Here is a 22920-nt window from a genome sequence, read left to right as displayed (position 1 = left end):
AGGATTCTTACTCCTGCAATATCATCGAGATTGAGCTGTAGAGGAAGTTTGATATGAACTGGTGGGAACTCTTCATCTTCGTAATCCTCCTCCTCATCACGATCTCCATTATCATTATCCTTTTTCGAATGTTCATTTTGCCTCTGAGCCCTCACTTCCTTCTCTTCAGGCTGAACTTCCTTGACAGATACCTTCGATTCCGAAAGGCTCTGCAGATTATTTTTCGGGTCAATGGCTTCCTGAAAAAAGGATCAGATTTGAAGAATTTGAAATTATGTATAGGAAATCTGTATTATCATCGGGATGGTAATTGACCGATCAGATGAGATTCCTATCACATTACGTGAAAATAGATATCTACACTATAGATCTAAAAAACGCCTCGAATTCAGAATTTTATGTTTTTCTGAAATTTTAGCATTAAATTTTATTTGTGAGAAAAAGTTCCCTTTCCTTCATTCTAATGGGAATCGAACCCAGGACTTTAAAATAATTAAAAATTATGGTTTGAAAATCTCTTACAAGTGGTTGTAAGGCTCTGAGAAATTGCTCAGAGAATCTTTTTATTTTTTAAACTGAATTTTCTACAATATGAAGAAAGCGATCTAATAGATCTTCCTTTTGCAATTTGTTCCGCCCGCTTAGTGACTTGTTATTACTGTAAAATTGAAGTTTATTCGAAAGTTTTGTTGAGACGAGTTCATTGAATACTTTCTCCAAGATATTTTAACCGTGAAAATGGTGACAAATATTTTCTTTAAATACTTCAAGAATGAAGCAGGGTTGTCAATTCGCAAAAGTTAGTATCAAGTTCAGCGTTAAACGCTTAAACAATTTAAATCATTTGTAGGTGTAAACAATTAGCCATTAAACGGTATCAATGATATGGGCCTTTAAATAAAAATTAATTAATGAATTTTCTGTTTATTTTCCTAAAAAGGGCCCCAAGAAATTTGGACACAGAGCCCCCTCAGGGCTAGCTACGTCACTGAGTGTTTCCGAAAATTGACGCCGCGCCACGGTGAGTGATGAGAAGAGCTGCGGGGATATGCGGTGTTCACTCAGGCGTGACAAAGTATAGGATGAGAGAGAGAGAAACGGGCGAGTTTTTCATGCCTTTTGTAATTTTTAACTAAAAAGAATAATTTTAAACCAAGAAGATTAATTTCCTACAAAAAAGTCAACTTTTGGACTAAATACATGAATTTTCAATTAAATGATCGAATTTTGAAGTAAAAAATATTATTTTTAACAAAAAATCGAATGCTTAAAATTGTTGTAAAAAACACTTTCTTAACAAAAAAAAAGAAAAAAATTTGCAACAAAATAGTAAAATAGTCGAACGATTATTGGTATTAATTTCTGTATGAGCAGATACTTAGGGTATACCCCCTGTTAAGAATGCAATTACTTCGTTGAAAATTTAACAGATATGTTGAAAATTTGTCCTTTTCGATTGAAAATTCAACGGCCTTGAAAAAAACTTGCCTGTTCGACTTAGAATGCAGCTATTTGGTTAAAAATTCTCTTCCTTTTCTTAAAAAAAAAATGTTGTTGGAAATGCGTCTTTTTCGGTTAGAAACTTTTTATTTTTGATGGAAATTTTATATATATTTTTTTGTGTAAAAAATGCAACTTTTTGTTTGGAAATAATTGCTTTAGTTAAGGATTCTACTATTTTCCTAAAAATTCATCCTTTTTGGTTAAATTCAACTGTTTTTTACATAAAAATTAAAACTTTTTTTTGTATAATTAGTTGAAAATTCATATAATTTGTTTAAAAAATTTGTCTTTTTCGATATAAAATTAATCTTCTCGGTTGAAAATGCATGTATTGGTATAAAATTAATTTTATTTGTTGAAAATTGTCTTTATAGGTGGAAAATGCAACTATTTGGTATAAAATTCGATTAAAGTTTCTCGTGAGTGGTTTGAAAGATAATAAAAGAGAGTTTACTTTCACTTGCGACCTGATGTTCGGACCAGGAAGAAGATACTTCGACTGCCAATAGAAGCTATGATACCCTCGCCATATTCAAGATACGTCCTACGGATTCCTATGAGAATAAACTTTCATTCTTCTAACAACAGTCTGCTATTTGAATTTTAATTAACGAAACAAAGACTAAATAAAAAATAGTTCAGTTAATCGATAGAATAATAGTCCACCAAAAATTAAATTCCGGTTAAATTAATTAATTATTTAATCAATTAATTTTGGTAAATTCTGGTTCATCTCATGAAAATTAAACGTGTCAAACAATTTTTTAATTATTCTCAGATTTTACAGCCCAAAATTCCCTCCAACCAGGGGAAATGCGGTTATTTTCATGAAAATGGGGGAATACATTTTTTAAAAATAAAATAGTTTTAATTTTAAGCAACGAATTTTTGGAAGACAGTTGCCTATTTAAAAAAACAGGTGATGTTCAACCAAGAAGATTAATTTTCCATCAAAGATGATATTTTTTCCCCCATAACGGATGAATTTTGAATCCTTAAGAACGAATTTTTAACAAAACAGTTAATTCTCAACCAGAAGAGGTGAATTTTCATCGAAATAATTGATTTAAAAAAAAAGGAATATTTCACAAAAAAATCTTAAACGATTGCTTTTTGTTTTTGATTGAAAATTCTTGAAAAAATTCAAATATTTAGTTGAAAATGTATCTTTTTGTTTGAAAATTAGTTTTTTGTACTCAAAATAAATTTTTTTAAATAAAAGTTTAATTATTTCATTTTTTCCAAAATTGACTGTTGGTTAAATGCTAATTATTTAGTTAAATCCAACTGTTTAAATTTTTTATTTTGAAAAATCAACTATTATATTCTTCCTTCAAAATGTATCTTTTTCGGTTTTAAAGTCCACGCCTTGGTTAAAAGTTGAACTACTTCCTTAAAAGTTCATTTTTTAGTGCGAGATACATATTTTAGGTAAAAATTCATCTCTTTGGTTGAAAATTTAAATTCTCTGATTAAAATAAACCTTTTTGTTAAAAATTCATAGATTCATACACAATCTGTAAAAAAATTTGTCCTTCTGGCTTTGAAATTCAATCATTTGGTACAAAGTTAAACTGCTTGGTAGAAAATTCAACTGTTTTTGTAGAAAAATCGTTTCTTTTTTTTTAAATTAATCTTCTTGGCTAAAAATTCTATACTTCAGATTTTTCTTTATGGACTGAAGATTCAACTCTTTTTGAAAATTCGATTTTTCTTTAAAAAATCATCCCTCTTGGTAAAAATATCATCATTGTTGCTTAAAAAGGCAACTGCTGGTTGAAAATGAATTTATTTTGTTAAGGAGGAGAAGGAGGAGGAGGAGGAGGAGGAGGAGGAGGAGGAGGAGGAGGAGGAGGAGGAGGAGGAGGAGGAGGAGGTGATGGAAGAGGAGGAGGTGGAGGACTGAGGCATCGACTCTATATACCTGGAAGCCTTACGGTAATTTAAAAAAAGCATCAAAACCCTTTGAATATTGGCTTACAGAGATTTTGGCCACACTGTGCGGCCCTTTTGTGACTCGACAAGAAAATCGAAAATTTAAATGTTGTAATAAAATATCAAAAATATTAATTCTGTGACATAACGTGAATGGATATTCTTAGCAGCTACAGAAGACAGTAAATCTAAGAATTGCGTATGCATAGTGACACCTGAGAATAAATAAATGCGACAAACGGTACAGACCATGTGGAAAGTGGTGTCACTGTAATGTGCAGAATAGAAAGGACTTTTGTGATGCTTGAGTGACAGCCTGCATATTCGCAAAGCGAAAAATGGCCTCTTTGTTTAAATTCTTCAACAATAATTTCAACAACTAATTTTAACATCCATAAATTGAGTCCCAGTTTTTAAAAATTAATTATACTTATTTCTCTTTTTAAAAAGTCTATGGGAAATTAGAAACTTCAATGGTGGATTCTTTTAACCGAAATATATTTATTAGAGATAAACTTTCTATAAAGAAAGAAATATTTATATTTACGAACCTAACTTTCTAGAAGTGGTTTTAAAAATTATGTAAATATTTAACACTTATAACACGAAATTGGTAAACAGATGCATTTTAAACTAAAAGAATAAATCTTCAACCAAAAAAAAAGGCATTTTTAATAAAGTATATCAACTTTTCAACAATTAATTGAATTTTTTAACATGCCAAATGAGTTTTCAACAAAAAATTTAATAGTTGGTAATTCAAATGAAAAATATTGTAGTTCTAAATCACAAACAGTTGAATTTGAAAAAAAGACGAACTTTTTACAAAACACTTTAATTTTTCACCCAAAAGTATGACTTTTCGACAAAGATTTAATTTTCAACCAAATATTGAGAAATTTAACCAAACAGTTAAATTTTCTGCCAAATTGTTAAATTTTCAAGTCGAAAAGATGAATTTTTTACAAAAGAGTTTAATTTTCAATCCAGAAGCGTGAATTTTTTACCCAAGCAAGTTCATTTTTAACCAACGAAAAAATGGATTTTCAAGAAATAAGTTAAAATTCTAAATAAATTGAATCGAAAAAAATTTTTTAGTTTAGGTTTTTCTCGAAACAATTGAATTTTAAACCCGAAAATATTAATGTTCAACAAAAAAGTTAATTTTTAACCAAATTTTCAATCAAACTGTTACATTTTCGGTTTAAAGATATTGATGTTTAATAAACAAAAAAAGAAAATTTCAACCTAAAAAGATGAATTTTCAACCAACGAAAAACGGATTTTCAAGCAAATAGTTAAAATTTTAACCAAATTCAACCGAAAAAGATTTTTTAGTCAATAAAGAAAAAAATATCGAACAAAAATTTAGTTTCAGCCAAACCGTTGAATTTTTCACTAAATAGATCAATTTTCTATCAATAAGGTTAATTTTCTACCAAAAATGATAAATCTTCAACAAAAAAAAGGAATTATAAACAAAGTATCTCAACTTTTAAACAAGTAATTGTATTTTTAAAGTTGAAAAATAAATTTTTAACAAAAATTGTAATGGTTGATATTTTAACCGAAAAATATTTTAGTTCTAAATCACAAAAGGTTGAATTCGACAAAAGAAAATACGAATTTTCTACAAAACAGTTAAATTAAATTTCCCGAAAATGTCATTTCGACAATAATTTCAATTTCAACCAAATATGGCAAATTTCAACCAAATAGTTGAATTTTCTACTAAATTGCTCAATTTTTCAACCAAAAAGATGAATTTTCAATGAAGAAGATTATTTTTCTACTGAAAAGACGAATTTTCTACAAAACAGTTTAATTTTTGTCAAAAATTTAATTTTTAGCCAAATATTGGAACTTTTACTGTTTCATAGAAAGCTACTTTTTTTTACTTAAAAATTCAACATTTTGGGAGAATTTTTTTCCTTATTGACTTATAACCTTATTGAAATGAAAGTTTTATAAACCACTTTCTACATGCTGAAAATTTTCAGAAGTAAATACGATTCTCAGAGAAAGAATCATTTGCAAAAATACACAGTTATGTTTAGAGGAGAAAATCTTTTAAGAGAACATTCACCTTGCGGTGCGTGCAATGAGCAACCCACTTTCCGACAAGATGCGTGTACATTTAATGTACATTTCCATAACCGCAAAATAAAATAAAAAAATAAAATTATCACACTGACCTGAAAATAAAATCGAAATTGGATGTATTACTTTCATGAATTTTTATTCATTACTTTCATTTTATTTTTGTTGAATTATTTAATTTGTTTTTAACACATTTATGCATCACTATGAGTAATATGAGCATTGAACACTCCCATGAGATTGCTCATATTACTTTCATTTTCCAGTCTGAAAAATTGATTCAATTGAAATTAAATTTTTAAAAACAGATATGCTTTTTATTGCAGGATATGAAAAATTAACATATAAATAGTTAACGTCCAAATTTAAAATTATGAACGGCATAATCCATTGTTCTCAGACCAGTAGCACAATTTCTATGTAGATATCCAATATGCATTATCTCTAGAATTACTCATATAATCTTGATAATCACTTGAAATTCAAAACTTGGTTTAGAAACGTGAGCCATCATGATTTCTAATAATCTTCTGAAGAGAAGGAAAGTCGATCTCAATTCGATGGATTTTATAGTTTGTTCCAATTTCTTAAATCACGAGTAGAAACTGAAAAGGGGAAAGGGGAACTCTTCTCTCTTTATTATTGTTTATTGCCTAATAAAAGAGTCGGAAATCAAAACTAAACTGCAAATTAAAGCAAACGAAATGGAAATTAAAAAAAGATATGACAAGAAGATAAATGTTCAATCCAAAAAGCGAATTTTTTATGTAAAAATACTAATGTTGAACAAAACAATTGAATTTTTAACCAAAATTTACCTTAATAATTTACAATTTACCTTAGTAAATTAAGTTTTTGTCAAATTGTTGGATTTTCAATTTACGCAGATGAATTATTAACAAATTGGTCGAATTTTCAACAAATTGTCGAATTATCAATTAAACAGATTGAAATTCAACCACATATTTTCAAACCATTTTCAGCAAAAAAGATGATTTGCAACTAATTACTTGAAGTTATATGTAAAAAAATTTTTTTTGCAAAAGAATTACATTTACATCTACATACTTCAATTTTCAATAAAAATAAACTAATTTTAAACTGAATAGTTGAAGTTTCTAACAAATAGTTGAATTTTCGAGCCAAAAAGATGTATTAAAAAAAACTGAATTTTTAGCAACAAAATTAATTTTAAACAAACAAAAATCAATTTTTGGATCAAAAGCTTAATTTCCTGCCCATACTGACGAATTGTATACCAAAATATATAAATTTTTAACAGAGAAAATTAATTTTCTACAAAAAAAAAACGATTTTCGAACAAAAAATTATGTATTTTCGAAGAAAAATGTAATAGCTGATAAATTTAAATTCAGAACTTAAAAAAAAAACAACTAATTTTCTACTAAATAGTTAAATTTTCTCCTAAATAGTTTAATTTTCTTCTAAGTTGTTAAATTTTCTAGCCAACAAGACGATCTTTCTACAAAACAGTTGAATTCTGGCCCCGAAAATATGAATTTTCAAGAAAACAGTTAATTTTCTACATTCTACAAGACAGATGCATTTTTAACACAAAAATATAAACTTTATTAAAAAAGGTCATTTTTATCCAAATTTCCAATCAAATTGTTAAATTTTTAATTAAAATTATAAATTGTTAACAAACAAAGAAACGGTTCAAATTTAATGAAAAAATTTATTTTCTACAACAACAAAATAAAGAATTTTAAACAAAATACATAAACAGTTAAATGATCAACCAAAAATATGTATTTTCAGCGAAAAATGTAGTAGTTTATATTTCAATCAAAAAATATTAATATTTTGAATTTAGAACAGTCCATTTTTATAAAAAAAGAAGCATTTTCTACTAGTTTCATCCTCAAATAAGAAATATTCGTTTTTAACCAAAGCGTTGTATTTTTAACGGAAAAGAGTAAATTTTTTTAAAAAAAGATGAAATTTCAACTAAAAAATATACATTTTCTACAAAAAATGGAATACTTCAATTTTCAAACAACAACAAAAAAAACAACAAATTTTCAACAGCATAATGAAATTTCCGACCAAGAAAACGCGTTTTTAAATAAAATGATAAACCTTGAAATAAAAAAAAGAATTTTCAAGAAAGCAATTGATCTTTCTACTACATACCTGAATTTTCTACCAAATTGTTAAACTTTTGCCCCCCCCCCCCCCCCCCCCCCCCCCCCCCCCCCCCCAATTGAACGTAAATTATGCACGGCCCCCAACAAAAAATGACTTTTTAACCAAATTGTTGAATTTCCTACGAAATAGATTAATTTTTCACGAAATAAATTATTTTAAGGTGGTTTTAAGATATAAGTTTTACTTAAAATAAGAGAAGGAGTAAATTGATTACGTTAAAGAGAAAACCATTTCCCGCTTGACAGACATTACATTTCGTTTCCTTGAATTATTGTCATTTCTCGTAATAGCTTTTTCCACATAATCCCAACACGTTTGTTCTTATTTTTACGTTTATTGGTCCATTAAACTTTCAAGCAAAGATAATTTTTATTGTATCATGAAACCAAGTATTATTCAATCTGATATAAATTTGATGTATTTTATTATGTCGTTAATTTATGTTTATTAGATAAAAGAGTGCATTGATCTATTCAATGGCGAAAAGAGTAAAGATATTCTAAACAAGAATTACCTTTTAAGAAAAAAAATGAACTTAGAATCAAATAGTTGAATTTTCTACCCAAACATCCTAATTTTCAACCAAGTACATGAATTTTCAACCAAGTAGTTGAATTTTTAACTGAAAACGATAAGTTTCCAATACACCAAACTCTCGTTTCCAGTCACCCCGTTCTTAGCCTTCTTAGAACTGCTGGCTCCCGCAGTTTCTTAGGGGAGCAGGGCGAGAGCGATTGCGACATTATATATATTATGGATATATATTCCAATTGGAAACGAGTTCCAATTCGATCCAATTTCGATCCCCCCGAAATCAGTCCAAGGACATATTAAGACAACCACCGAAACTGGACTGAAAGCGAGATTTTTGTGTAATTAGATGAATTTTTTACTAGAAAAAAATAATTTTCCTCCAGAAATGGGATAGTTAAATTGCTACTAGAGAATTAATTTTCAACGTAAGAAAAAGGATTTTCAACAAAATAGGTAAATTTTCAATTAAAGCGTATCATTTTCAACTAAGGTGATAAATTTTCAACTCGAATAGTTGAACATTCAGTTAAAAAATTAATTTTAAACCAAGAAAACAAATTCGAATTACAAATGGATTACACAGGATTTCTCCCTCGAAATAATGTAACTTTCAAGAATAAATCATTCCTTGCAAATCAGACTTTTACATTTATTTAAGATCATAATGATTGTCCTTGTCCCACTACAATCCAGTCCTGATGCGGTCCGATTAACTCAACATTCTACAAAGTTGCAATGATTTCTTAATGAAACTTGAAAATAAAATCAGATGAAAAATGTTTTTCGAAAAAAAAACAACATAATTTTAGGAGGACCAGCAATCACATTGGAGATCGCTCTTCAATTGTGGGAAAACTGGGTGATCTTTTTTAAAAAACGAAAAATTTTTTCCCTTAAAATTACTTGCGCAATGGACAAAAATTAATAGTTGCAACACTTTTTTGAGAATCTACAAATTCTATTAAACTAGAAAACAAACACTTTTATCATCATTTTTTTGTCTGAAGCAATTTTTAAATAAAAATATTATAATTAATATTGAAACAAAAGTTATTTATTTCATAGTATCTATTATCTAATATAATGAATAAAAATAAAAATAATTTTCAACAATTTTATCTTCTATAAAAATGACTTTTCAAATCATTGCACTTAAATCTAATTATTTATTTTAAAAAATTCTAAATTCTGGTTTAAAATGCCACCGTAATCTAAAATAATTAAAAAGTTGTGAATCTTCTTTGAAATGTAAATTTTTTAAATTAAAAATTTCAGAAAAAAAATAAAAACATAATCCAAAATTGATAAACGAATTCCAAATGTTATTCAAAAATTATAATGATGTATGATTGGAAATATTAATGTTTACTTAATTGATTTTAATAGAATAATAATTATTTAATTTATTTATTAATTGTTAAACAACAAAAAACACTAAATCATACAAAACTTAAGATCATTTTTGTTAAAAAATATCAATTTTCGGTGAATCACAGCAAAAAATGTTAGAAATGGTAAACATTCTTTGAAATCTAATAATTTTGTATTAAAAATATCAATAATTCCCTACGAAAAACACTAATAAAATATAACATAAAATCGTTCAGAATTATGAATCTTCCTCTAAAAGTAATACTTTTTTATTAGAAATATACCAGATTCCGGTGTAGATCACTAAAATAACCTAAAATTGAGAATGTTTTATTTTCCATTTTTTTACATAATTTCTGATTTTACATTAAAATGCTTTTTTTTTAAATACTAATTTAATAGTAATTATTCACAAAAAAGAGGAAAAATAGAAAAAAAGAGAGACCATCACAAAAAAATTGTCTAGTTTCTCAACAATGACCAATCTCATTACAATTTCACAGAGTCTACACTTCGAAGTGACGAGTAACAGTGTCAACAAACAGTTCTTACAAAATGAGGAACAAAGTCGTTTACGAGTTAAGTCGACGAAAAAGTTTTGATTACTCGTGAAATCAAGGCATGAATTTTAAAAAAGTGCTCGTAACTAATTGAGGACCCGGATGCAATAAGGCGACAGCGTTCGAAAACGCGAAAAATTATTTTCCAAGCGTTTCGTGTCTATCAAATTTTAAAGTTAAAAAATTGTATTTTTTAACTTTGTTTTATTTTTCATGCATAACTATAATATATGCAACACATTTTTAAAATATAGAACTTTTTTTCATTTTCTTGTCCGATGAAGATTTTCAATAATAATATTGAAAAAGTCAGAAAAAAAGTTTCCCCAAATCATTCGAGTATACTGCGAGTGTACATCGAATTTCAAACGGTTTCAGTAATATTTGGTTGAGTTACGAGGATTTATGTTGTGAAAAAATGGAATTTGAGAAACTTTTTGGTCACTTTTTCGATTTTATTATTAAAAATGATTACCAAAAAGAAAACTTCAAATTAAATAATGCAGTCTTGTTATGCTCTACAAACCTGTAGTTTATAATATTTAAATTTTTGAATTATAAAATTTGGACATCACGAAACGCTTGGACAATACTTTTAAGCGTTCCGACGGCTCGTCCCCTTATTGCATCCGGACCATGTTTCTTTTGGTTTCCCCTAAATAATAACTGAAGTCACGTGTGCCCAAAGTATTTTCTTGCTGCCGTGGTTCACTCTGATTATTTTTTGTCCTTATCCATTCAGCGGATATTAATCATCTTTTTTCTGATAACCCAGGAAATACTCTTTTACGTACAAAGAAATCTGGCAATCTGTTTTATCAAGGAAATAATCAGGAGATGATAATTTCCGTGAAGGGCATAGCAGAACCGTTGAAGGAAGTTAAATTGCTTCCATGATTATTTTCACATCAAGAAAGGAGAAAAAGTAAATACGTGAATGGAATACTTAAAATTCATTTTTGTTTTGTTTTTCTTTGAACCTTTCACTATTTTTCTGAAAATTACACTTTCTTTTGGGAAACTTTTTTTTGTGATTTTTTTTTTAATTTAAGTATTCCATTTTTTGTAGAAAATTAATCTTTTTAAGTTGAAAACTCAACTATTTGGTTGAATTCTTTTTTTTAAGTTACTCTTCTTTTTTTATAAATTTGTTGGAATCATTTTAAATATAAAATTATTTTTTTATCTTTTCAAAACTTCGAAATTTTTTTGTAATGATTAATTTAAAACTTGATTAAATATTATCTTTTAATTTATTTTCCAAAATAAATTTTTTATAAACTTCTTCATACTTTTTTTAATGATTCGAAAATTTCCTAAAACTTTGAAAAAATTCTGCAAAATTTTTTTTAAAAATTCAGAATATCTTACAGAATCTTTTTGATAATTTTGAAAATCTTTCAGAATGTTTTTAAATAGTTTTAAATATAGTCCTACAATAAATTTGGTGAAATAATAAATTATTCAAAATTTCCCCACAAATGTTAATACATTTTTTTATTATCTTGAAACCTTTGAAAAATCGTAAAAGGCTTCTAATTTTTTTCTTCCCAATTTTCAAAAATCTTTCTTTATTTTATTGAAATCATTTCAAGCTTACATCTATTGTTGTTTAAAATTTTATTAAATATTCTCTACAAATTAATTCTTCAAGAAAAAAATCACTTTTAATATACGTATATTTTAAAAATTTTAAATTATTTAAACAATTTTTCAACATTTTTCAAAAACTTCTAATTATCTTTTAAAAGTATTTCAGTCTATTCTAAACTTTTGTAATCTTGCAAAATTAAAAAAGTTAGCTTTAAAATCTTTGACATTTTGTTTCAAAATTTTAGGAAATCAATTATAAAGTATTAAAATATTTTAAGACATCTTCATATTTTTTGAATTATTTGAATTTTTCCTAAAACTTTGAAAACCCTCTGCAAAAATAAAAATAAATCAGAAAATCTTCCAACATCTTCTTTGAAAATTTTGGAAATCTTTTAAAATGGTTTTAAATCTTTTTAAATATAGTCCTACAATAAATTTGGTAATATAATAAATTATTTAAAATTTTCCGACAAATTTTAATAAATTCTTTTTGATATCTTGAAACCTTTGAAAATCCGTAAAAAGCTTCTAATTTTTTGTTCCCAATCTTCAAAAATCTACTTTTTTAAATTTAATGAAATCATTTCAAGCTTAAATTTATTTTAGTTTAAAAGTTTGTTAAATATTCTCTACAAATTAATTTTGCAAGAAAAAAAATCACTTTTAATATAGGTATATTTTTTAAAATTGCAATTTATTAAAGCAATTTTCAAAAACCTCTATTTATCTTTTAAAAGTATTTCGATCTTTTCTAAAATTTTGTAATCTTGCAAAATTGAAAAAGTTAGCCTTAAAATCTTTGACATCCTTTTTCAGAATTTTAAGAAATCATTTAAAACGTTTTAAAATATTTCTAGGTATTTTCTTGAAATATTTAAAAATTTTTTATTAATTTATATTTATAATATATTTTCTTAAAAGAAGAACAGAAAAATTTTCCTCACCTATTTATTTTTCACTATTAAAAAACATTTAAAATTAGATTGTTGCCTTTTATCAATAATGTTTAGAATCATGCGAAAATAAATGATATCAAATAAAATTACTTGGAAAATCTAATTTACTAAATTCAGAGTGCAGAAAATTCTTAATCCTCATTCATTTAATATGGTCAAGATGTACTGTCATTCTTAAAATTTGGTCAAAAAGTTGAGAAAATAATTGTTGCCTTTATTATTGAAGCATCATTTACAATTTAGATTTTCTATTAAAAAACTACATTTTTAGAATTAAAATTCCTCATTCGGAAATTTGGCTTTGGAATATTCCAGAAAATTAAAAAGAGTGCGAGATTTCCGAAAATTTCATTCCACCTATTTTGTCATAATTGGATAGAATTTTCCAAGACCTTACCTGGACAAGCGCTGCTGGCTGAAGGTGCTTGAGGAACTCTCCCTGAGATTGAGAATTGTAATTGTTTTCATGCAATTTTTGCATGTGTAATCTGGCCTGCATTGCTGCTATGGACTCTGGCTTGCATGATGCTCGAGCCTCAATCCAGGATGCTGCAAGGATGAAGCTTCCCAGGAGCACCGTCATCGTAATTAATGTTAGAGCTGCAATCCTTGCAATCTGGACTGCTGTTGTCTTACCAGGCCTCATGTAAGCCTGCAAAAAAAGAAGAAATTTATTGATTTTCTTCCGCATTCGACTTTATTAGTTTAGCCAGGGGAAAGGAAACCTGCAGAAAACCATATCCTCGGTGTCACCCCTACAAATGCAGTTCATCGGAAGAGCAGATTAAAATTGGATTTTACTGGATTACAGGTGGATTACAATGGGTTACGAGTGAACTATCGAAGATATTTAGGTTTTTAATTACTACGGGTTACTTGGTTTTCTAAGGATTACAAGGGATTACTCCAGATTAAATTGATTATTTCGGATTACCTAAGATTAAAATTGCATTACCTAGGATTAAACTGAATTAATTAGGGTTATAAGTGGATTTACTAAGATTGAACGTGGATCATCTACAAAAAAGAAGAATTGTCAACAAAATACATGATTTATCGATGAAGTAGTTAAATTTTCAAACTAAAATGATCGAACTTAAAATTGAAGAGTTAAGTTTTCAGTTAAAAAATAAATTTCAACTGAAACAACAACTATTTTTGAACAAAATTGTTAAATTTCAACTGAAATAACAATTATTTTGTAACAAAATTGTTAAATTTTTAGTTAAAAAATAAATTTCAACTGAAAAAAATAACTATTTTTTAACAAAATTTCCAACAAATGATATGAACTTTCAACTAAAATGAAAAATCTTGAATCAAAAAATGACTTTTTAACCAAAACTGTATAATTTTCTACAAAGTAGATTAAGTTTTAAACAAATGAGATGAAATCTCGACGAAAAATGCAATAGTTTATATTTCAAAAATATATTAATTTTACATAAAAAAAACAGTCGGATTAACATTTTTAACAATAATAGTTACATTTTCAATGAAAGAATCAATTTTCTTTTAAAGTGATTAAATTGTCAACCCAAAAATATAAGCTCCCAAGAAAATAGTTTTATTTTTCAACCAAAAACATTAATTTTTAACCATATGATTGAATTGTCTGTGATTAAATTAATTTTCCACCAAATAGTTAATTTTTTAAGTATCAGTTAAAATAAAATTTTCTACTAAAAATAGAATAGCTACATTTTCATTTAAAAAATTCATTTTCAAAACAACAACAAATTTCAATAAAATATTTAAATTTTTAAACAAAGGATTTAATTTCTAACTAAAAAATGAATATTCGACCAAAAATGCTCATTTTTAACAAGTTAGATCAATTTTCAACGAAGTAGTCAAATTTGCAACCAAAGTATTGAATCTTCGATAAAAATTGAATTATCGCCAAAAGTATAATAGTTGATATTTTTACCAAAAAATATTTTAATTTTCAATCTAAAACAGTTGAACTATAAATAAAAAAAAAGAATTTTTAACCAATTATTTGAAAATCCTTAACCAAACCAGACTAATCTTGAAACCAAAAAGAGGAATTTTAAACAAAATAGTTAAGTTTTCAATGAAAAAAGATTTTTCAGTCAAAACAGAAAGTTTGTAACAAAATAAGTGATTTTTTGACTCGAAAATGTCAATTTTCTAGCAAGAATGGAATAGCTACATTTTCACTGAAAAAATGCATATTCGACAACAAAATATTCCAATAAAAGAGTACACATTTTAAAAAAAGGAATGAATTGTTCGCCAAAAAATACCACTTTTGAACAATATAGTTAAATTTTCAACCAAACAAAATTTTTAACTAAATGCATGAATTTTCAAGGCAATTAGGACTTTTCAAAGGTATTTTAACAAAATAGTTAAATTTTAAACAAAAGAAATTAATTTTCAACCGAGAAGGTCAGTCAGTCACCAAGAAGATTAATATTCTACAAAAAAAAAAAAATTAAGTCACAACACAAATTTTGCAATAAAATGTTTAAATTTCAAATAAAAAAGTCTTTTAAAGAAATTGATGAATTATTAATAAAAAAAATGAATCTTTAACAAAGTAGTTGCACTTTCAACTAAGTAGTCGAACTTTGAACTAAAATTGGTTTTTCATTCGCTATTAACGAAAAGAAGCTCAAATTTTTATGCGATCTAGCAAAAATTAACGTTCTGTAATAAGTTTTGATGATCAAAACTATTATGTAAATTTAAATAATACAAAGCAAATATAAAAAATGTCTATTTTTTATATTAAAAATACCATTTTGACTGTCATTTAACCATAAAGTTACTTAATTACGCTGATCTCAAAAATAAATTGAAATACGTATAGACTTTCTTCATCAAATTAAATTGAATCTTATAGAAAATTCGAATCAAATTCAAATACTCGAATTTAATTTAACCTTGATCAATAGTTGTTCATCTGGAAATACCTTGAAAATGTATTGCTTATCATTTTTAAATGTTAAAAAAAATATTATAAGTAATAGGATCCACGATGAGAATTTCGAGGCTTTTTCGACTGATTTGGGATTGATTCCTAAACTGCAGGCAACCACTGCAGGCTGGCGCAGGACCTAGTCCCTATTTTTTAAAATCTATTTTTCTCCGTGAAAATGGTAGAAAATAAACCGAGTTTTTTAAAAGGAAAGGGTAACAGTGTTCTAGTATTATTAAAATTTCTATGTAGAAATTTATGGGAATCTTTCCAAGCAAATGAAAATACGGAAAAAGTTTTTTCTTCTAATTTTTGTCAAATTTCAAAATGTATATTTGGAAATGTGCGAAAATGTTGAATAAGACATGAGGAAAAATTGAAAAAAGGTTAAATCCGTTAGAGTGAAAATTTGGTCTTGCATAATATTCTAACGCAAAGCAAGAGTGTTTCGCTTTCGCTCTAACGATTCCTGATGCATTAACCGTTACGTCCACCTGGCAAGAAGGACTCATAGAAATCGGCAGTCACTTCCTCAGTGACCTCATCCTGCATTTTGCACGCAAATGCTCAATTCTGCAAATGCACCTCATCTCGTAAGAGTCACGTTTTCCATTTTCAATCACGAAATTCATTTTTAACGCAACGATTTTTTTTCATTTTCACATTCAGACCAAAGGATGTTAACGTATAATTAGATTCAGCGGATGTGATGCAAACCCATTTGCTATAATCCTAAACAATATTTACATACTAAAGCCTCAAATGTTAATATCAAAATCAGATAAATAATTCATGAGGCACAATTTTTTCTTTCAAAATTTATCTCATAAAGATGAATTTGTAAACCAAAAGATTAATTTTCCACCAGGAAATACGAATTCGCAACCAAATAGATGAACCAGTAACCAAATAGTTAAATTTTTAAATAAAAAATGAATAAAAAAATAATTTTATTTTCGACTAAAATTATGAACCCGTAACTACAAAAAATAATTTTTAACCACATAAATGTATTTTTAACCAAAAAGCTGAATTTTAAAACAGAAATGAAATAATTACGCTTTTAGTTAAATCAATTAATTTTGATCAAAGAAAGATTTCAGTCAACAATTTTAAAAAATCATCAAAAATTTTGAATTTCCAAGTCCAAATAAAGAATTTTTTACAATAAATTTGGATTTTCAACATAAAAACTCTTATGAAAAAGAAGTATTGGTAAATATGGGATCCAGTACTTTTTTTGCCAATAAGTATTGGAATTCCAATACTTATTCGTGAAAAAAGTATTAGGTCCAATACTTACAACTACTTCTTTTACATAAAGGAAAGATAAGTTCTCAGCAAAATAAATGAATTTTCAAATAAAAAAGACAATTTTTGACCAAAAATAAAAAAGTTACAATTCCAGTAAAGAAATAATTAATTTTCAACAAAAAGAAAATGAACTCTCAACAGAGTAGATTAATTTGCAATAAAAGAAATTAATTTTCTACCAGAAAAGACAATCGTTTAATAAAATATATGAACATTGAACTAAAAAACATTAATTTTCAACCAAAAATAAAACAGTTGAATTTCAAGTTGAAAGAAAAAATTAACAGAAGAAATCAATATTTAACCAACAGTAAAGTTTTAACTAATCAGTTTACTTTTCTACCAAAAAACAATAATTTTTAACAAAACACGTGAATTTTCAACCAAATACTTGAATTATCAACTAAGGAGATTAAAGATCTGCTAAAAAAGACCAACTTTTGAATAAAGAACGGAATTTTCAATTAAAAAATGTAAATTGCAAAGAAAAAAAGAAAACGTAATTTATCAATTAAAAAAAATTAATTTTTCACCAAAGGGTTAAATTTTCGACGAAAAAGATTAATTTTTTACTATAAAAAGCGTATTCTTAATTAAAAAAGATACATTTTCAACCAACAAGATTAACTTTTTACCCAAAAATATAATTCCTAAAAAAAATACATGAATTTACAATCAAAATAATAATTGTTTACCAACCAGATTAATATTCTACCGCTTAAGACAATCTTTCAAAAAAATGTAATAGTTGATATTTCAACAACAAAAAGCATTTAATTTTCCAACCAGAAATTGTAGAATTCAACCAAAAAAAGATGATTTTTTTTTACAAAAAAGGCAAATTTTCTGCAAAATAAATAAAGTTGCAACCACATAGTTGCATTTTTAATTTTTGAAAATTGACATTTTTACCATCAAAGTTCAATTTTGAAACCACGGAGACAAATTTTTAACAAAAGAGTTAAATTTTTAACCAAGGCAGATTTTTCAGTCGAAATAGAAAAAAAAATTTCATCTGAGTCACTAAGATATTGATTTTTAATGAAAAAAATATATATTTTCCACAAAGTAGTTAAATTTTGAACTGTAGAAATGAATTTTCAAAGAAAAAAGTAATGGATCACCCAGAAGATTTTTGACGAATTTTTAACAAAATGCAAGATGTTTCAACCAAACAGTTGAATTTTCAACAAAATACCTCAGTTTTTAACTTAACATGGAATAGTTAAATATTCAGATAAAGACCTGACATTTTAATCGAAGAAACGAATGTTCAACCAGAAAGTGGAATTTAATCCAAAAAGGGTTTTCCATTAAGACAATTAAGCATAAAAAAATTTATAAGAAAAATTTAACAGTTGATATTTCAAACACAAATTATTTTACATCAGTCATTTCTTGCTCGCCTATACGTCTATTTTATCAAATTTTAGTGATGCAGAAAACATTAAAAGGCTTTCTAAAGACAAATTTTCTACTAAAATGTTTTTTCTGTTGTCCGCAAGATTTAAATTGTTTATCTAAACTCAATTACGTATTTTTTCCGACGACGGATAAATTTTATCACGAGGCGGATAAAAATTATGAGGCGGATAAAAATTATCCGTCGGATAATTGTAGTTTTGAATTGTTTGAAGCGAGATATTATTTATCTGAAGTTGGATAAAAACACCATAAACAAAAACTGAAAACTACAATTCTCCGACGGATAGTTGTAGTTTCAAACTATTTGCTGCGCTTTTATCCAACTTCAGATAAATAATATCTCCGGCATTTACTGTTTAGTCACACTCGTGGGGGGGGGGGGGGGGGGGGGGGCAAGTACACAGTAAATCCCGAAATATTATGTATCTGAAGTTGAATAAGAACTCTGCAAAAAATTGAAAACTACAATTATCCGACGACGGATCATTTTTATCAGGAGGCAGATAAAAATTATCCACCGTCGCATAATTTTATTTTTCAATTGTTTGCAGCGTTTTTCTGCAACTTCAGATAGATAATATCTCACTGCAAACAACTGAAAACTACAATTATCCGACATTGGATAATTTTTATCACAAGGCGGATAAAAATGATCCGTCGTCGGATAATTGTAGTATTCAATTGCTTACAGCGAGGAATTATTTATCTGAAGTTGGATAAAAACGCTGTAAGAAACTGAAAACTACAATTATCCGACGACGGATAATTTTCATCCGCCTCGTGATAACAATTATCCGTCATCGGATAATTGTAGTTTTAAATTTTGTGCAGCCATTTTTTCCATTTTCAGATAAATAATGTCTCCGGAATTTACTGTGAAAATACTCTCTCAGGTGAAAGTACACAGTAAATCCCTGAGGTATTATTAATCTGGAGTTGGATAAAAACGCTGAAAATAATTGAAAACTGTAATTATCCGACGACGGATAATTTTTATCGGCCTCGCGATAAAAATTATCTGTCATCGGATAATTGTAGTTTTCAATTGTTTTCATCTTTTTTATCCAACTTCAGATAAATAATATCTCGGCTCGTGGATTTTCTCTGTATGTATATTGTATAATGCTTGTATAACAGCTCGAAGTGAATGCATTGGGTACATGATGAGTAAAGAAAGATGGATGAAACGAAGAACTTCACGCTCTGTAACCAACAGAGTCGAGGCCTCTATCAACCTACCACTTCCTTCGATATTCATTTCTGATTCATGCGCGATGGAAAAAAATGCATTATAAGAGTGAAAACGAGAGGAAGTCTTTAAATCTTTACTACTTTCTTCTCCCTAAAAAAAGGCAAACATATTCAAGAGTCTAATTCTAATACGTCTTTTCCTTCCATTAAATTGTGAGTTGTCTTCTGCGGAAAGGAGACACATCAATGATAAAAAATAGTAAAAAAAACCGTGTCCATTAAGTTGTAATGAGGATTAACTTGATGTTAGAAAAATTGCCTCTAATGAGGCAAGTAGTAAAAGAAAAGAAAGTATTGATAACAATAATGTACGTTGCGAATTTACTAATCAGAGTTTACGGTACCGTAAGTCGGGGCTAACCGGGACACGCTGAGGAAACCGGGTCACTCCTCATTTCACATCTCTTTTCCTGAATGAAAATCCGAAAGATTTTTCATTGTTTTCTATCAAATAACTCATTCACAGCAAACTTTGACTAATTTAAATTTTGCGGATTCGTCAACTAAGAAATCAGTCAAAAGTTATTTTTTAAATCAGTTTATTTAATTCACTGATGAAATCAGTTATTTTAAATTGTCCATTTTGTTTAATTTTTATCTAAAAATGTGATTTTTCAAAAAGAAATGGAATAAAGAAATTTCTAATTTGTAAAATTAATATTCATCACAAAAAAATATTTTAAACGAAATAGTTAAGTTTCAAACAAAGGACTTTAAGCCGAGTAGTTGAATTTTTAACAACAAAAAAAGATGAATTTTCAACTAAGAGGATTAATTTTCCATCAACAAAGTCGAATTTTCAACCAGAAAGATCTATTTACAACTAAAAAAACATTATTTTTAACAAAAAACAACAACTGGGTTTTAAATAAAATAGTTAAATTTTCAAACAAGTATTTGAATTAAAAAAATTAAATTTCTACCAAAAAAGATGAATTATCAGGAAAATACATTATTTTTTAACCAAAAAGTGAAATTTTCAATTTAAAAAGATTAATTTTTAACCAAGCAGATAAATTTCCAATTTGAATGTTAAATCATTAACCTAAATAATGAATTTTTATCAAAACAGTTTATCTTTCAACCTACCTCAGTTGAATTTAAAAAAAGAAGAATTATCAGCCAAAACAATTAATTTTTCATTAAAAAGAAGAATTTTCAAGAAAATAGTTCGAAAAGAATAATTTCCTACTAAAAACAATGAATTTTCAAGAAAATATATGAAATTTCCGCCAAAAATATACATTTTTAGTTTAAAAAAAATATAATTTTCAAACTAAACAACAATGAATTTTCAAGAAAATAGATTAATTTTCAACTGCAGGAATAAATTTCTCACTAAAATGATCAATCAATAAAAACAAAAAAAGAACTTTTGTCAGAGAAGTTAAACTGTTAACCAAGTAGATTAATTCTTTAAAATGCATTAATTTTCTCCGAAAAAGATTAATTTTCTACCAAAAAGGTGAATTTTCAAGAAAATACCTAATTTTTCAACCAAAAAGTTTTATTTATAGTTAAAAAAAGTCATTTTCAAACCAAATAGTTGAATAACTCACAAATACAATAGATAAACTTTCAATCAAAAAAGGAAAAAATACATTCTAAATTTTAAAAATTAATTTTCAACTACAAAAAACGAACTTTCAACAAAGTAGTTAAATTTTAATTAAATAATTGTGAAATCTTAACAAAAAATGTATTACTTGATATTTAAACTAAACAAGATTTAAATGTTAAATAAAACTCAGTTGAATCTAATAAAAAAATTGAATTTTCAGGGGAAACCAAATTTTTTAACCATAAATGAAAACGATCAATTTTCCGTTCAAAAATTAGTTTTCAATATATAAAAAACAACGAGTTTTTAGAAAACTAGTTTAATTTTCTTCTACAGAAATTACCTTTCAAATAAAATGATGAATTATTAACAAAAAAATTAATTTTTAACAATGTAGTTCCACTTTCAACCAAGTAGATGAATTTTCAATAAAAAAATATGAATTCCCAACAGAAAATGTAATTTTTAATGATATACACTAAGACATTTTGAACGATATAATCAGTATAATTAAATCAGTCAATGAGGTTGATCTAATATGCAAATTTCAATGTGTCAATCAGTCATTTCTGGTTAATTAAAATCATTTAACAAAATTTAGGAATTTAATGAAGAACTTTAATTTATAAGATAATAAGTCACCTCTATTGACTGATTGACTCAGTCAGCAACATTGACTGATTCGTCTGTGAATACGATTCATTGTTCAGTAGAAATGACTGACTTCTAACTCAAAGCTTGCTTCAATAATTTAATCAGTCAGGTTTTTATTGATTTAAATTAAGAGTGTGAGTTTGTTTTTTACTGTATTTTCTTATTCTTTTTAATCCTTTATAATCCTTTTGAATACTTTGAAAACACCTAAATTATCACAAAATAGTCCTCTAAAATCATTTAAAAATTCTTAAAATCTCTAAAAAGTATTTGAAATCTTTTAAATTCTCTGAAGCCCCTTGAATATTTTAAAATACTCTAATAAAAGCTTAGAAGTCCTGTAAAATCCTTTTAAATCCCTGAAATCACTTAAAATCTTTTCAAACCCCTTGGAATCTTTTGGAATTTTTTAAATCTCGTTAAATTTTTAGAAATTCTTTGAAACGTTTGGAACTTTTCGAAATCCTTTGAAATGTTTTAAAATCTTTTGGAATTTCAATTATTAGATAGCTGATAATATTTTAAAAATGTATGTAATGTTAAATGAAGCTGATTTTATGAAAGAGCACCATACACAAGTATCTAAACATAAACCCGGAACATAAGGTCGTCAGTGCCAAAAGTTGAATTTTACAGGAGACAACAAAAAAAACTCTTAATTTTTATGCATTTGATTTTTTTTAACAAAAAAGTAATTCTAAGTTATTAGCTTTATCGCACCACGAAAGGAAACATCCTGTCAGAAACAAAACCATCACCGAGAAAACCCGTTATAAATGATGAGGTGGTTCCCAAAATCAAAAATATTGACACACATGAATTTGCATAACTTTTTTATTTTTAAATTCGAAAACCAAAAACAGGAAAGTTATTTCCAGCTGTTACTTAACTCTATCGAACCATAAACGGAGCATCCGGCAAGAAGCAACCACCTCGGAGAAAAACCGTTCACAATTATGCATAATGTTCTACACAGCCACAATTATTACTTTAAGCCAATAAAACAAATTTTCCAAATTTTGCTCTCATGCCCTTCAGCCC

The 22920-nt window shown here is 26.8% G+C and overlaps 1 protein-coding gene across 1 annotated transcript in view; it reads right to left on the bottom strand.

Moving 5' to 3' along the window:
- The window catches only part of LOC117168831 (bromodomain-containing protein 4), a 60401-nt gene that overhangs the window by 12154 nt on the left and 25327 nt on the right, over positions 1-22920 (bottom strand). The window contains exons 2-3 of the mRNA XM_033354679.1: positions 13125-13379; positions 12-239 (exon numbers count right to left, since the gene is read on the bottom strand). Coding sequence (XP_033210570.1) covers positions 12-239; positions 13125-13379 — 483 coding nt within the window. The remainder of the gene's footprint in view (positions 1-11; positions 240-13124; positions 13380-22920) is intronic.

Source organism: Belonocnema kinseyi, chromosome 3 (genome assembly GCF_010883055.1).
Source record: "Belonocnema kinseyi isolate 2016_QV_RU_SX_M_011 chromosome 3, B_treatae_v1, whole genome shotgun sequence".
NCBI classification, from domain to species: domain Eukaryota; kingdom Metazoa; phylum Arthropoda; class Insecta; order Hymenoptera; family Cynipidae; genus Belonocnema; species Belonocnema kinseyi.
The sequence above is the reverse complement of the archived record's forward strand: the minus strand, read 5'-3'. Positions and strand labels throughout refer to the sequence as shown.